General features: G+C 46.2%; 1 protein-coding gene across 1 annotated transcript in view; it reads right to left on the bottom strand.

Moving 5' to 3' along the window:
• ABCC3 (ATP binding cassette subfamily C member 3) overlaps nucleotides 1-15,859 on the bottom strand; it is a 691,699-nt gene that overhangs the window by 11,695 nt on the left and 664,145 nt on the right. The window contains exon 30 of the mRNA XM_069200423.1: nucleotides 5,989-6,183. Coding sequence (XP_069056524.1) covers nucleotides 5,989-6,183 — 195 coding nt within the window. The remainder of the gene's footprint in view (nucleotides 1-5,988; nucleotides 6,184-15,859) is intronic.

Below are 15,859 nucleotides of genomic sequence, written 5' to 3'. Positions count from 1 at the left end.
TGTATCCGCTGCATCCATAGAGGAGCGTATTTGGTTGTTGGAGATATTTTGTCCCTCCTCAACCACTTGCTTTGCCCGTTTCTGGAATTCTTTGGGTAGATGCTCGATGAGATGCTGCATCTCGTCCCAATGGGCTCTGTCATATCGCGCTAGGAGCGCCTGCGAGTTAGCGATGCGCCACTGGTTTGCAGCTTGTACTGCGACCCTTTTCCCAGCTGCGTCGAATTTGCGGCTCTCCTTGTCTAGAGGTGGTGCATCGCCTGATGTGTGCGAGTTAGCTCTTTTACGAGCTGCTCCTACGACAACTGAATCCGGTGGCAGTTGTGCTGTGATAAAAGCAGGGTCTGTGGGCGGTGCTTTATATTTTTTCTCCACCCTTGGAGTTATTGCTCTGCTTTTGACAGGTTCTTTAAAGATCTGTTTAGCGTGCCTTAGCATTCCCGGGAGCATAGGAAGGCTTTGATAATTGCTGTGGGTGGAGGAGAGGGTATTGAAAAGGAAGTCATCCTCGACGGGCTCTGAGTGTAACAACACGTTATGGAACTCTGCTGCCCTAGCTACCACCTGTGCATACGCCGTACTGTCTTCAGGTGGTGAGGGCTTAGTAGGGTACGACTCAGGGCTATTGTCTGATACTGGGGCGTCATAGAGATCCCACGCATCCTGGTCATCTTGGCTCATAGTGGTATAAGCTGGTGAATGTGACGGAGTCTGTGCCGGTGATGTATGAGTTACCGGTGGTGGAGAGGGTGCTGGAGTTACCTTCTTTACCACTTTCGTTTGTGGTGTCTTGTCTTGTGGTTGGAATTCGAGTCTCCTTTTCCTCCTGATTGGGGGAAGGGTGCTGATCTTCCCTGTACCACTTTGTATGAAGATCTGCTTTTGGGTGTGGTCTACATCTGTGGTTTGTAAGTCTTCCTCAAACCTGTGTTTGCGCATTTGGGAGGACAGTGATTGTTCCTCTGAGGACGAACCGACTGTTGGTTCGGTTGCTGGTCATTTAGGCACCGAAACCGTGTCTTTTGTTGATTTGGGCTCCGACGAGATTTTTCTCTTTTTCGGTGTCGAACTTTCTCGGCGTCGACCCTCTTCGGTGCCGCTGTCTCTGTGCCGAGCAGCCTCAGTGGTGCTGTCTCGGTGTCGACCCTTTTCTGCAGCACTTTCTCGGTCCCGAGATTGCTGCGTGCCTGTGTCTCGACCCGGGTCGGACGACCTCGGCACCAGTTCGCCTCTTTTCGGTGCCGATGGACAGTCACCTACTTTATGGGTTGTGCCATGGCCTGTCATCAGTGGCGTCCCCTGGGCTTTGTCTGATTTACCGTGTGGTGCTTGCTTCGACGTCTTACTCACGGTTTCTTCGACGTCGAATTCTTCCGAGTCCGATTCATGGATGGAGAAGGCTTCTTCTTCTTCTCCCTGTTCCTCGAACTCTCGTTGTCCTGTCGGCGTGGACGCCATCTGCAACCGTCTGGCTCTTCGGTCACGGAGCGTTTTTCTGGACCGAAACGCTCGACAGGCCTCACACGTTTCTTCCTTGTGCTCGGGTGACAGGCACAAGTTACAGACCAAATGTTGGTCTGTATAGGGGTATTTACTGTGGCATTTAGGACAGAATCGGAACGGGGTCCGTTCCATCAGTGTCGATGATGCACGCGGTCGGGCCGACCAGGCCCCGACGGGGGATCGAAATTACCCCGAAGGGCTCCCGGAGCTCTTTAGGATTCGGTGTCGATTCTAATCTAACCCGATACCGAACGAAACAATACCGACGTAGTTTTCCGAAGTTATGACTATCTTTCCGTCCCGAAACCCGGAGCGAAAAGGAACACGTCCGAACCCGATGGCGGAAAAAAAACTATCTAAGATGGAGTCGACGCCCGTGCGCAATGGAAACAAAGGAGGAGGAGTCCCTTGGTCTCGTGACTCGAAAAGACTTCTTCGAAGAAAAACAACTTGTAACACTCCGACCCAACACCAGACGGCGGACTATGCACAGCATGTGTATCTGCAGCTACACATGCCACCGAACATGCATTACCCATATATCTGATGTGATGGTGCATTCTAAAACACTATTAATTAATCCATTAAAAAAAGGCTGGTTCACATTTTGCCAAAATCTAGCACTGTTTTTCAGAACTTCAGTCTGAAGTAGCTGGTCTCAGGTATCTTTTTTAATTCAATTTCTTCTATTTACTAAGGCTTACTTGTAGCTCTTTCTACAAGATGCTATCAGCTCATTATTCCTAGGAGTAGCTTCTAAGGCTAAAAGCAAGGCTCGATGGGCCTTAAAGTAGTGGTGATCGAACCATCTTCCCCCATGCTCAGATATACCGCCCGCCTCAACTAGACTATTTGAGACATAAACACATATCCTGTTAAAGGCCCTCATTAGGGCATCTGTTTGTGTGTCGCCATCTAAACACAGGCTAATATCTTGCCCACAAACACCTTGAAGATTATTTAAAAAGGAATCCAGTGGGATCTTATTCCACTCTAGTCTGGGTACTTGTTCCTGCGGTAAAATGTCAGCATTCCTGGGACCTATGGATAATTTGCCTATCTCTCTCACTCTCCAATCCACGGCCTGATATAACAAATTATGGTTATTAAATTGATTCTATTCGACCTCAAATTGTAAAACAGACTGTACTAATCAGGCTGAAACAAAAATATCTTCATTCATTGAGCAGGAACTACTACCTACAAAAGTGGGGGTATCCCCTTCTTTCCTATTTTGGTGATTATCTACCAGATCAAATTCGGCTAAAATATCAGTAAGTAGATGACCTTGGCCTGTATACTCAAAGGGACTTTGGTCGAAACCTTCAATGCATAAGTCCTTGTTAAAATGACACAGAATAACACGGATGGATATTAAAATCCCCAAATAAAATCAGCAGATGTGGGTGAACATCATTTTCCGTATAAGACTCTATAAAGGACTTCAGGGCCAACAGATGTTCCACAGGCTCTGGCTGGGTAAAATAAATAACCACCAGTAGGGGGTGGTGGTGCTTGCTTAAAATCTAATCAACAAATAGTTAGAGCCTGTAACTAGCTATGTGGACTTGCAAATAAGTTTTAAAGATACTGATATCATGAGCCCCTGCTTAGCTCTGACATGTAGTGACGGCAGGGTAGGGGAAAAAAAGGAGTACCCATCAATATAGGATTTATTCATGTCTCAGGTTTTTAGCATGCCCACTATATGCTGATCCTTTAATCAACTGAGCCACCTCTCATCAGCTCTTTTGTTTTTCAACCCTGCTATATTCCAACTGAACACCATCAAGCCCGAGCCACATGTAGGTACGACTTTCCCTGTAAAAGCAACACCCCCATGTTCTAAATTATCCTTCCTCTGAAAGGCGTGACTCAGCTCAGGCCTCCTATAGATACCTCATTTTCTGTGGGGCTAAAATCAGCATACTGTAAACTATCCTTCACGTGAGAGATACTAGGGGACTCTGGGACCTTTCAATCATTGGTGTTTAACAAGCTCAATGGAAGAAATCTATTGGCCAGCTGTATAATGGCTTCCTGAACGTCTGCCTCACACACTGCCTGCCCTCTTCCCAGAATTATTGGGCTCTTCGCCCTTAGTGTGCCCTCTGGTGGATAGAAGAAGCCCAATAGAAGAAGCCCAATGGCGTTGGGATGGAGCTAGAGTAACTCGCCTCACGTATTAAAATTCCTGCTAGAACAGGTTGGTTTAAATTACTAATAATACAATCCCCTTCCCCACTTTTCTCTCTGCATCTACCTTACTCACTCTTCTGACCACGATAATGTGTATAGTCACATACTTGCTCTCTTCCTCAGTTGATTGTTGTACCAATTTGTGACCTAACGAAGAAGCTCAGAAGAAGTTTCTACCACCCCCTGCTTCAATGGCAGAACATTCACCAGAATTACCACCAAAAGAGTAGATTCGTTGGAAATCTCAGTCTGCAATTGTTCTCCATCCTGCTAACCAAAGTGGGAAGAGGGTGACCCCCGACTCTATGCTGAGCTAATGGGGTAGGGAATGGGCCAGTCATATGAGAACAGGCCCTGGTAGGGGACAGGTTGACACCCTCCGCCTTTTCCATATTTTTGACTGTCATACTGCTCTTACTTGATACCTTTATAGTATCAAGCAAGGACTCTTGACTAGTCCCTGACATCTGAGTGCTTTTAAAAGGTTTGATGGTACCACATGTATTCTAAAAGGAGTTTGGATGGTAAATACCATGCACAATGTGAATAAAATGAACCTCTTGAGGGACACTAGACGGGTGCTCACTTGTCCTACCCATATTCCCTCTCATTAATAAACTCAACTTGCTGACAGTAGCTTCTCATTTTACCAATTTCACCTGAAAACCCTCCATAATATTTTCCAGCAAGTTTTGGAACAAAGGCCCCAGTAGTGACTTAGTAGTCATCGCAAAAGATGGGGTCCATATCCCCTGACACAGTCAGTGGAGGGGACCACAAGAGACAAGGCTGAGTTGATATCCCTGTATTTGGAAGATTTCACCATTCCAGCTTTGTCCCCAAGTCATTCTTTTCTTTCTTGGCTGGTGGGACAGGTTCAAATGATGACATACCAGGGGTCGGATGAACCTCCACTGTCACAGGCTTCCCTGTAGTAAGCCCACCTTGTGAGCCTTCACCTTGCTCTGGGTTATCTACCACTTCTGACGTCCTCCCACCCTCAGATCTCCCCCTTTTAGCTGCTGCACCTGGCTCAGGATGTGTCCACCCCTAGGTCCATATTTTTCTTCAACACTTTGTATCTCCTCATTTAGGGCCTCAATCGCCAACGTAAGAAACTATATAACGGATGGACACTTACGAGCAACCTTTGGGTCAATAGGTCAAATGATACATTTACATGTACATGTAGATTTTGACCTACCCATACTTATAGCTATATTGCAGGCGAAAGAAGGGTGGCCCAGTGCAGCCTCTACTAGGCTCTTGGTGCAGCCTGGGTGCTTCCTGATTGCGGTCTGCGCAGCGGGAAGCGAGGCATGCTTTGAAGCAGTGTCGGGGCATGTGGCTGCCTCTTAACCTGCAGTCACGATGGCGCTTCCACACACGGATCAGCCTGGGACTCAGAGTCACATTAAGTGCAGAGTGTGCCAGTATAGAGGGAAGCGAGCCACACGTTGAAGTGGTTTCAGGGGTTGTGACTGCCTTCTCCCCTGCATTGATGAAGATGCCTCCAGGTGCAAATCACCTTGGGACTCGAAGTCCCACTAAGTGGAGAGTGTCCCAGAGCAGCGGGAAGCAAGCTGTGCTTTGAAGCTTAAGGCTGCCTCCTCCTCTGTGTTCAGAACGGCGCCTCCAGGCATAAATCTGCCTGAGAGTCGGAGTCTCACTAGGTGAACAGTGTTCTAACACAGTAGAAAGTGAGCAGCGCCTTGAAGCGGTGTCAGGGGGTGTAGCCAACTCCTCTCTTGCGTTCATGAGGGTGCCTCCAGGCACGAATCAGCATGGGACTCAAAATCCCACCAAGTGCAGAGTCTCCTAGTGCAGCGGGAAGTGAACCATGCTTTGAAGCAGTGTCAGGTGTGTGGCCGCCTCTTGCCCTGAGTTCACAATGGCGCCTCAAGGTTCTAAACAGCCTGGGCATCAAAGTCCCACTAAGAGCAATGTCCGAGTGAAGTGGGAATTGAGCCATGCTTTGAAGCAGTGTCAGAAGTTGTGGCCGCCTCCCCCCCTGCGTTCATGATGGCATCTCCGGATGCAAATCAGCCTACGACTCTGAAATATGCCTTACATTCCATTCCATTTGTGGAGGTGTGTGGAGATGTAACTTGCTCATTAAGCTAGGACTTTGCCGCATGGTGCTACACCAGACCATAGAAAGGGATTTCTTTAGGCAACCAGGCTGGTTTATTAGCATGGCAAACTTTACAAGGCACAACAACAAATATACACATAAAAATATAAATGTGAAAATATAAATATAAAGTCGCACATTAGCTAAGTTACCTGGTATAGTCCATGATTGTGTTCAATCTGTGTGCTATTGTTAGAACTGTACAGTCTTCAAATTGTGTTCTGATTGTCATTTGGATGAGGTCATCGGTTTCTAGATCCACTGCTGCAGTAGCTTCATCCAGAACTAGAATACGTGTTTTCCGCAGAAGAGCTCTTGCTAAACAAACAAGCTGCCTTTGGCCAACACTGTAATCAAAACAGACGTAAGCAAAAATAAATGTATTTCTGTTACATGCTGCATTAACTCCTAAAATATCGACTACTTACAAATGGCAGTTATGTTGTACTTCATGTGATTTCTATACTATATGTACAACTTTTGATCTAAAAAAATAAGTAACAACTTGCGTTTTCCCTCTTATTCCAGAACATTGCGAAATTACTCTCAGTAAAGTAACTGAAGACCTTTGCACAACATAGGTATTTGTGTAATTAAAAATCCGAATCCCGTGGGGGAGAGGACACAAGGCCCTGCCATAAGTAGGCCCTGTCATTCCAACATACTCGCTGTTTGGCAGGACTCCAAATCTCTCCTCTCCATTCATGCAAAATGTCAGAGCCCATGAATGAATGAAGAAGCACTATGGGGCAGATTTATGGCCCCTTCGCGCCCCCCTACCGCCACCATGTGTGCGCCGTATTTAAAATACGGCGTTCCATGGCGCAGGGTAGGGGGCAATAGTGTCATTCTATGTGACGCTATTGATGTACTCTGCAGGAGTAGCGCCAAAATGTTGGCTCTACTCCTGCAGAGTACATAGGGGCCCATCCTAAATAATGGTATGCCCCCTTTTAACACCTGCTCTGAGCAGGAGTCAAAAGTACCCCAAAAAATGGCGCAAGGAAATATGTTAGATTTCCTTGCATCATTTTTTCAGTCCCCCCAACGGGGGAACTCCCCCCTTGCATACATTATGCCTGACTCGGGCATATTGTGGCACAAGGGTTTACAGAGTGGTCCAATGCAAGCATTGCTCCACTTTGTAAATGTGGCATGTGTGAAAGGCCACCTTAATGCCACATTTGCGTAAAAATAAATGCAGCAAAAGTGGGCCAAGGTGGCGCTAGGGGCTCATAAATATACCCCTATATAAGGGTTGAATAATATGGCCATCTGAATTTGGAGCTCACATCCAATCCATAATGTTTTGAAGAAGATATGGCAAGTTTCTTAAGTTGCTGTTTAACTCCTCACACCTAAAGAAACATGTTGCTGGAATGCAACTGAAGTGACTCGATGGTTTTCTTTGCGCAATGCTCCAACCCCTAAAAATCACCCAAAAACTTACACAGTGTATAATATAAAACAAGGAGACTGAATTGATTTAAGGAACACTAATATACAAGATGTAAAGAATCCGATTGTATTCATGTCATGTATGTAAAATGTGAAAGCTACAAGTGTGAGAAGGTAGCCTCTTTCTAGCCTTGTTACCCCCACTTTTGGCCTGTTTGTGAGTGTATGTCAGGGTGTTTGTCACTGTTTTCACTGTCTCACTGGGATCCTGATAGCCAGGCCTCAGTGCTCATAGTGAAAACACCATGTTTTCAGTATGTTTGTTATGTGTCACTGGGATCCTGCTCATCAGGACCCCAGTGCTCATAGGTTTGTGGCCTATATGTATGTGTCACTGGGACCCTGTCACACAGGGCCCCAGTGCTCATAGGTGTGCATGTATATGTTCCCTGTGTGGTGCCTAACTGTCTCACTGAGGCTCTGCTAACCAGAACCTCAGTGGTTATGCTCTCTCATTACTTTCAAATTGTCACTAACAGGCTAGTGACCAATTTTACCAATTTACATTGGCTTACTGGAACACCCTTATAATTCCCTAGTATATGGTACTGAGGTACCCAGGGTATTGGGGTTCCAGGAGATCCCTATGGGCTGCAGCATTTCTTTTGCCACCCATAGGGAGCTCTGACAATTCTTACACAGGCCTGCCACTGCAGCCTGAGTGAAATAACGTCCACGTTATTTCACAGCCATTTTACACTGCACTTAAGTAACTTATAAGTCACCTATATGTCTAACCTTTACCTGGTAAAGGTTAGGTGCAAAGTTACTTAGTGTGAGGGCACCCTGGCACTAGCCAAGGTGCCCCCACATTGTTCAGAGCCAATTCACTGAACTTTGTGAGTGCGGGGACACCATTACACGCGTGCACTACATATAGGTCACTACCTATATGTAGCTTTACCATGGTAACTCTGAATATGGCCATGTAACATGTCTATGATCATGGAATTGCCCCCTCTATGCCATCCTGGCATTGTTGGTACAATTCCATGATCCCAGTGGTCTGTAGCACAGACCCTGGTACTGCCAGACTGCCCTTCCTGGGGTTTCACTGCAGCTGCTGCTGCCAACCCCTCAGACAGGCAGCTGCCCTCCTGGGGTCCAGCCAGGCCTGGCCCAGGATGGCAGAACAAAGAACTTCCTCTGAGAGAGGGTGTGACACCCTCTCCCTTTGGAAAATGGTGTGAAGGCAGGGGAGGAGTAGCCTCCCCCAGCCTCTGGAAATGCTTTGTTGGGCACAGATGTGCCCAATTCTGCATAAGCCAGTCTACACCGGTTCAGGGACCCCTTAGCCCCTGCTCTGGCGCGAAACTGGACAAAGGAAAGGGGAGTGACCACTCCCCTGACCTGCACCTCCCCTGGGAGGTGTCCAGAGCTCCTCCAGTGTGCTCCAGACCTCTGCCATCTTGGAAACAGAGGTGCTGCTGGCACACTGGACTGCTCTGAGTGGCCAGTGCCACCAGGTGACGTCAGAGACTCCTGCTGATAGGCTCCTTCAGGTGTTAGTAGCCTTTCCTCTCTCCTAGGTAGCCAAACCCTCTTTTCTGGCTATTTAGGGTCTCTGTCTCTGGGGAAACTTTAGATAACGAATGCATGAGCTCAGCCGAGTTCCTCTGCATCTCTCTCTTCACCTTCTGATAAGGAATCGACCGCTGACCGCGCTGGAAGCCTGCAAACCTGCAACATAGTAGCAAAGACGACTACTGCAACTCTGTAACGCTGATCCTGCCGCCTTCTCGACTGTTTTCCTGCTTGTGCATGCTGTGGGGGTAGTCTGCCTCCTCTCTGCACCAGAAGCTCCGAAGAAATCTCCCGTGGGTCGACGGAATCTTCCCCCTGCAACCGCAGGCACCAAAAAGCTGCAATACCGGTCCCTTGGGTCTCCTCTCAGCACGACGAGCGAGGTCCCTCGAATCCAGCAACGCTGTCCAAGTGACCCCCACAGTCCAGTGACTCTTCAGCCCAAGTTTGGTGGAGGTAAGTCCTTGCCTCACCTCGCTGGGCTGCATTGCTGGGAACCGCGACTTTGCAGCTACTCCGGCCCCTGTGCACTTCCGGCGGAAATCCTTCATGCACAGCCAAGCCTGGGTCCACGGCACTCTAACCTGCATTGCACGACTTTCTAAGTTGGTCTCCGGCGACGTGGGACTCCTTTGTGCAACTTCGGCGAGCACCGTTTCACGCATCCTCGTAGTGCCTGTTTCTGGCACTTCTCCGGGTGCTACCTGATTCAGTGAGGGCTCTTTGTCTTGCTCGACGTCCCCTCTCTCTGCAGATCCAATTTGCGACCTCCTGGTCCCTCCTGGGCCCCAGCAGCGTCCAAAAACGCCAAACGCACGATTTGCGTGTAGCAAGGCTTGTTGGCATCCTTCCGGCGGGAAAATACTTCTGCACGACTCTCCAAGGTGAGAGGGATCCGTCCACCAAAGGGGAAGTCTCTAGCCCTTTTCGTTCCTGCAGAAACCTCAGCTTCTTCTGTCCAGTCGAAGCTTCTTTGCACCCGCAGCTGGCATTTCCTGGGCATCTGCCCATCTCCGACTTGCTTGTGACTTTTGGACTTGGTACCCTTGTTCCACATGTACCCTAGATTGGAAATCCACAGTTGTTGCATTGCTGGTTTGTGTCTTTCCTGCATTATTCCTCTAACACGACTCTTTTGTCCTTAGGGGAACTTTAGTGCACTTTGCACTCACTTTTCAGGGTCTTGGGGAGGGTTATTTTGCTAACTCTCACTATTTTCTAATAGTCCCAGCGACCCTCTACAAGGTCACATAGGTTTGGGGTCCATTCGTGGTTCGCATTCCACTTCTGGAGTATATGGTTTGTGTTGCCCCTATTCCTATGTTTCCCCATTGCATCCTATTGTAACTATACATTGTTTGCACTGTTTTCTAAGACTATACTGCATATTTTTGCTATTGTGTATATATATCTTGTGTATATTTCCTATCCTCTCACTGAGGGTACACTCTAAGATACTTTGGCATATTGTCATAAAAATAAAGTACCTTTATTTTTAGTATAACTGTGTATTGTGTTTTCTTATGATATTGTGCATATGACACTAAGTGGTACTGTAGTAGCTTCACACGTCTCCTAGTTCAGCCTAAGCTGCTCTGCTAAGCTACCATTATCTATCAGCCTAAGCTGCTAGACACCCTATACACTAATAAGGGATAACTGGGCCTGGTGCAAGGTGCAAGTACCCCTTGGTACTCACTACAAGCCAGTCCAGCCTCCTACAACAAGACCATCCAGATTGTCTGAAGCATCCGAAGCATAGTTATAAAGAAAAATAGTACACACATTTCCTAGCGCATAGAGAAACTCAGAGATTCATCAGAAAAAAGGAAGAATCCGCCTTAAGGAATCCTTTATTCGATTAGAAACAAATCATGACGGTCTTTAGAAGAAAGTGATTGAATTGCACTGGTCCTCCAAGCACAAAACAGGTTCCAGGTCACATGATGCCAAATACTCTAAAGGTGTGCGTGCTAAAAGAGATAAAACATTATTCCCAGAAAAAGGAGGTGAAGTGCCAATAATCCTTCAATGCCACAACTCAACTCTTGTTTATTACCAAACTCACAGCCAGACAATTAAAAATGAAATATTCCACAAATAAGTCATGCTTATTCCACAGAATAGGGTGCACTCTGATAGTGATTTAGTTGTCTGTGTTTAATATTCCCTCTCACTGCACCCCCAGATCACACTTTGCTGAAATTTGGGTACCAACCACACATTCATTTTTCTGGTCTTTAATGCCTACTCCCTCTCCTCCTTTGAGGACATGGTCAGGAAGGTATGCTCTGCACTGCTTGGCTATAGTTATGGATTGAGACAACGGCACAATTTATGATGACTACTGTTTTTTTTGGCAGTGTCCTCTTGTGGCCGATAGGAACTGGTCCTCCAGAGCCGAGTGCTTCCAGCATACTGACTTCAGAAGGCTCTCTGGATGTGCAAGTGTTTTACGCACTCATACACCCAAAGGTATCCTGGCACTTTGTACCAGGCTAAGAGGGCACAATCAGAGGAGTCATTGTGAGTGAAAGTCACGTTTTCAAAGCCTTGATAAATTTTTATATTGTGCTTGACTGTCAGGAGTGGGTTTCGGTGAAGGGTGGTTCAGTGAAGGGCTGCAGCCATGAACAAGCTTTCCCTCATATCTTACGGTCCTTAAATAAGGATATTTGCAGCAAGTTTTTAAAGGGACGTAGAAGTTACATATTTTTGGTAATACTTTCTGGTGGAGACTTTCCTTAGCAGTGCTCCAGTGCGCTGATAGATCATATCACACAGCTATGAGGTGACTCTACACCGCCCTAGAAGTGAGTTTCTGAACCCCAGATGCAGAGTGTTGAACAAAGTGCTCATGTCTAAATTGGGACCTTTTTAAATAGAAAAGAGTCCATTCTATGGAATTGGGAGGCAGGAGTGCAGTAAGGAATCTGTGGTTGGATACAGTATCCACCAGAATGAGCATTACCAAAGGTAAGTTATTTGTTCTTTAAATGGATACTTCTAAAGACAGATTCCTCACTTTTAGAATAAATAACAGTACCTTCCAAAGGTGCAAGGTCTAGAGGGTGGACTCTGACCAGAAGGTCTTGCAGGACTAAGCAGTCAAAATGAACCTCCCATTGGACCTGACTGTCAAGGCAGCATTGTTTCTTGAATGTATGCACCGGCTGCCATGCCCTAGATTGGCAGACATCTAGAACAGGCTCCTCTCAAACCATTGCCATTGTAGTGGCTTTGGCCTTGGTTCAATGGGTCCTCAGGCCCTCTAGAGGCTGCTCTTTGGCCAGTGCGTAGGAGATCGATAGCACTGACTATCCACCTTAATGGGGTCTACTTCTGCACTGCCTCACACTTCACACCTGAGAACCCGACAAAGAGCTACCCGATGGTCTCTAGTGCAGACGATGCAAAAACTCAGCAGCTTCTTTGAATCAAGACAGTGGAGACTACTCCTTTGAAGCCAGGGGAATAGCAAACAACCTCTGTAGAGGAGAAGATTGGGAAATGTGGAAGAGAGTAAACACTTTGGGAAGTAACGTTGCTCATGTCCCAACCATCAACTTGATTCGTAGTGGCTACTGGCACAAGAACAGGACCTCACTTCACTATGCATGTTGCAATACTGCATGCTGTGTTGTCAGTGAGGACCTGAATCTGCCTCCCTTGATAGCAGGAATACTTTAAAGGATCAGAGGGTTCACATACAACTCCAGAAGACTGATATCGCTCTTTGCTGCAGACTCATAAATTGTCACCTTTCTCAGATGCCCCCAACCCAGCAATGACAAGTCTGTCATCATGAAGAACTCTACGTTTGGGAGGGAGAGTGGCCTGCTGCAGGCCAGGCTGGTGGCCGCCAGATTCTCAGCTGTTTCCTTTGGAATCTGAATGAAGCTGGAAAGGAAGGACTGGTGTTGGGTCCACTGTGACTAGAGGATCCACTGAAGGGCCTGCATTATACCACCTTGTGACCAAGAAGCCTCAGAGCCCACCCCAACAAGTCCCAGGGTTGATTCTGAAGAACTAGGATCATGCTCGTTATTGTGGACTTGGTGTTGTAGGGGAAAGCCTTTGAACACCAGTGTTTAGAATCACCCCTGTGACTGCAAATCTCTGTGTGAGGCTCAGGTGGGACTTTGATAGGTCTATGGTCAAACCCAGGGTGACAGGAGTTAGTTTATCATCTGAAGGTGGTTTACAACTTACTGCGGCAAGCTCACCATCAGCAGTCAGTCATTGAGGTCTGAAAAAAGGTTTACTCCTGGCTTCAGAAGGTAGGCATTGGCCCCTGCCATCAGCTTTTTGAAGACCCAAGTAGCTGAGGTAAGGACAAAGGGGAGCATGAGAAACAGCCCACCTAACTGCTGGCAACACCTTTGAGCCTGCAGAACAGCTATGAAGAAATAATCTTCCTGCAAGGACACCACCCAGTCTCCTGGGTCAACAACTGAGAGGATACAGGCGTGAGCATTTTGAATTTATCCTTCAGCAGACAGGCATTCAGAGGGCAATTGCGCCCAAAAGGCTTGAGGTTACAGTGCTAGCATGAATATCATCCACCTGTACTCAATCTTTGAGTTTCTCAATGGCACCAGCATAAAGTAAAACATTGACGTTCTACATCTGTACATCTTTATTTTAGAGTGCTCATCTGAAAGATGTTATGGTGTTGGAGGATGTTGGGTTTGGGGAGTAAGGGAAGGGAGGGCCATAGCCTTGTTGAATAAATTTAAAGACACATGTTTCTGACTTACCAAAAATCTACAGCATTGACTCCTCGAAGGCCGATATTAGTTGTGTAGTGAATGACATCATGGAAGTCTTGTGGTACACTAGGGACCAGTTACGGAATGGGTTTGGATTCAGAGAACTTTGAAAGAGTGCAGTTTTTAACTTGGAGGCTTTGTGCCTTCTCAAGAGATCTTGGGTAGTGGGGTGAGGCTTTGAGTTCCTCTTAGTCATCTTGGGCTTGGACCTCAAGTTTGGCTTGTGGGAGGACTTTGAGCATGAAGTACACCTCTCTTGGGAATGGTTTTGTGACCTGGACAGACACTGGACACACAACTAGGAGCAGAAGCAGGATCTGTGCTTTGACTGAGACCCCTTCTTATGTTGAGCGACAAAAACTTGGATCACTTTCAGGTGTATGAGGGCACACTTATTGCACATCTTGTTCAAGCCCAAGTGCGAGTCCATGACCAACATCTGCCTCATGCCCTCTCAGCATGGCTTGATATCAGTAGTTTTGAGGGGGACCTACTTAGCTGGTACACTGCCATAGAGAATTTGGAAATCATCAGAACAATGACTAAGTTGGGATTGAGCCACAGATCCACATTGGAAGATGCATACAAAAAGGACCAGAGATCAGCTGCAGGGGTGGTGCTTATACACTGCTCAATTCTGTCACTTCTGGGGCATTGCAGAATCACTACAAAGTGGCACAATGCTATCAACTAAGAAACATCTCTGTATCCAGTTTGGCAGCTTGTGATGTCCCAAAGCTAAGGAATCTGCAGCTATTAGTTTTCATCAGAAAGTCTGTTACTATATATGGTCTTGTGAAAAAGACACATGGATGTAAACACTACCATGCAATCTCACTTTGAAGGTCCCAGGATAATTCTTACAGCACCACTTTGTATTCGCTGGAGTCTAGAGATCACACCAGCTGAAAGTCAAGGTATAAAGAGCTGCAGTTGTCATTGTGCCCAAAGATAAGGTCATTCATAATCATTACCTTATGCAAAAAAGAAAATAGATGGAATAGTCTCTTGAGCATATACAGATAAAGAAATGCAGGTACTGACTACTGCACTGATTTTGGATCCAAGTTTCAGTGAAGTGTCCAGCTTGACTCCTACATGCATCACAGAGAAGCTATATTGTACAGGTCCCTAGCTCCAGAATCCAAAAAGGATATAATCAAACAGAGATTTGGACAGATAGGGCCAATATAGCTGGTTTATTGGCAATTGATTTTAATTGGCTACTGCTTATCCCGTTCTCTCCTTGTTGTAAACAGGTAAACAGGTGACAGTTTTCAGATTGGATATATAAATCATTTGATATCTTAAAGATTACCTGCATGTCATCGGCTTACAAGGAGAATGTGTAACTGAATGAATAAATCAGGTATGTCAGCAGGAGAATGTATGGAATGAAAAATAAATGAGACAGAATGGATCTCGTGGTGCTACATAGCTTTGTGGTTGAGGGCTGGAAAGAAAGGAGGATATAACTACTTTATGGGATCATAAGTTTAGAAATTCTCAAAGTAGGGTAGCATCGTGTTCTCCACACCAAGACCAACCACCTAGACTTAACTTTATCTTTAATTGCGGGCCCATCAAGGTCTGATGGTCTATAGTGTCAAATGCTGCCGATAAGATGGATTGGAGGTTTTAGATCATCTACTACTGCAACTACCACTACCTCCTTACTATTCCCTGAGCAAAAACTTGCCTGGGAAGGCTGCAGAATAATATGTGCATCCATACATTCCTGAAGTTGATTATAGACATCCTTCTCAAAAGACAGGATAAGTGTCACCATTGGGAAATAGGCCTATAACTGGCAAATGCTGCTGGATTTAAAACATTTTTGAGAATGCAAATGACACAGGCAGATTTTAATTAATTGTGTACTTTCCCTGTCTGTAATGAGTTGTTAATAATCACTCTCACATACGGGCCATCTGTCTGTGCTCCTTAATTCCTTATGATGTACAGCCAGCAGCACATCTTCCAGGGATCCCAATGGCCTATACTTCCTGATTATGACTTCTAGGCCAGCTTCGTTGACAAGTCTGAATTTAGAGAAACTTTCACCAATAATTGGCATGGTTATTTTACAGGTAAAACTACAGTTCTTCTGAACATTCAGGGCCCATGATAATGACACTATCCTCCTAGACTAAAAATCAGCAAATTGGTTTCTTTAATAATTCCTCTATGTAACTGAATGAACAGGCTCTTTGAGTTTGTTCATTGTGGAGATAATTGATGCCAGTATTTTAGTAGTGGAAAAACATAG

This window comes from Pleurodeles waltl, chromosome 7 (genome assembly GCF_031143425.1).
Source record: "Pleurodeles waltl isolate 20211129_DDA chromosome 7, aPleWal1.hap1.20221129, whole genome shotgun sequence".
NCBI classification, from domain to species: Eukaryota; Metazoa; Chordata; class Amphibia; order Caudata; family Salamandridae; genus Pleurodeles; species Pleurodeles waltl.
This window is presented reverse-complemented; position numbering and strand designations above follow the sequence as displayed.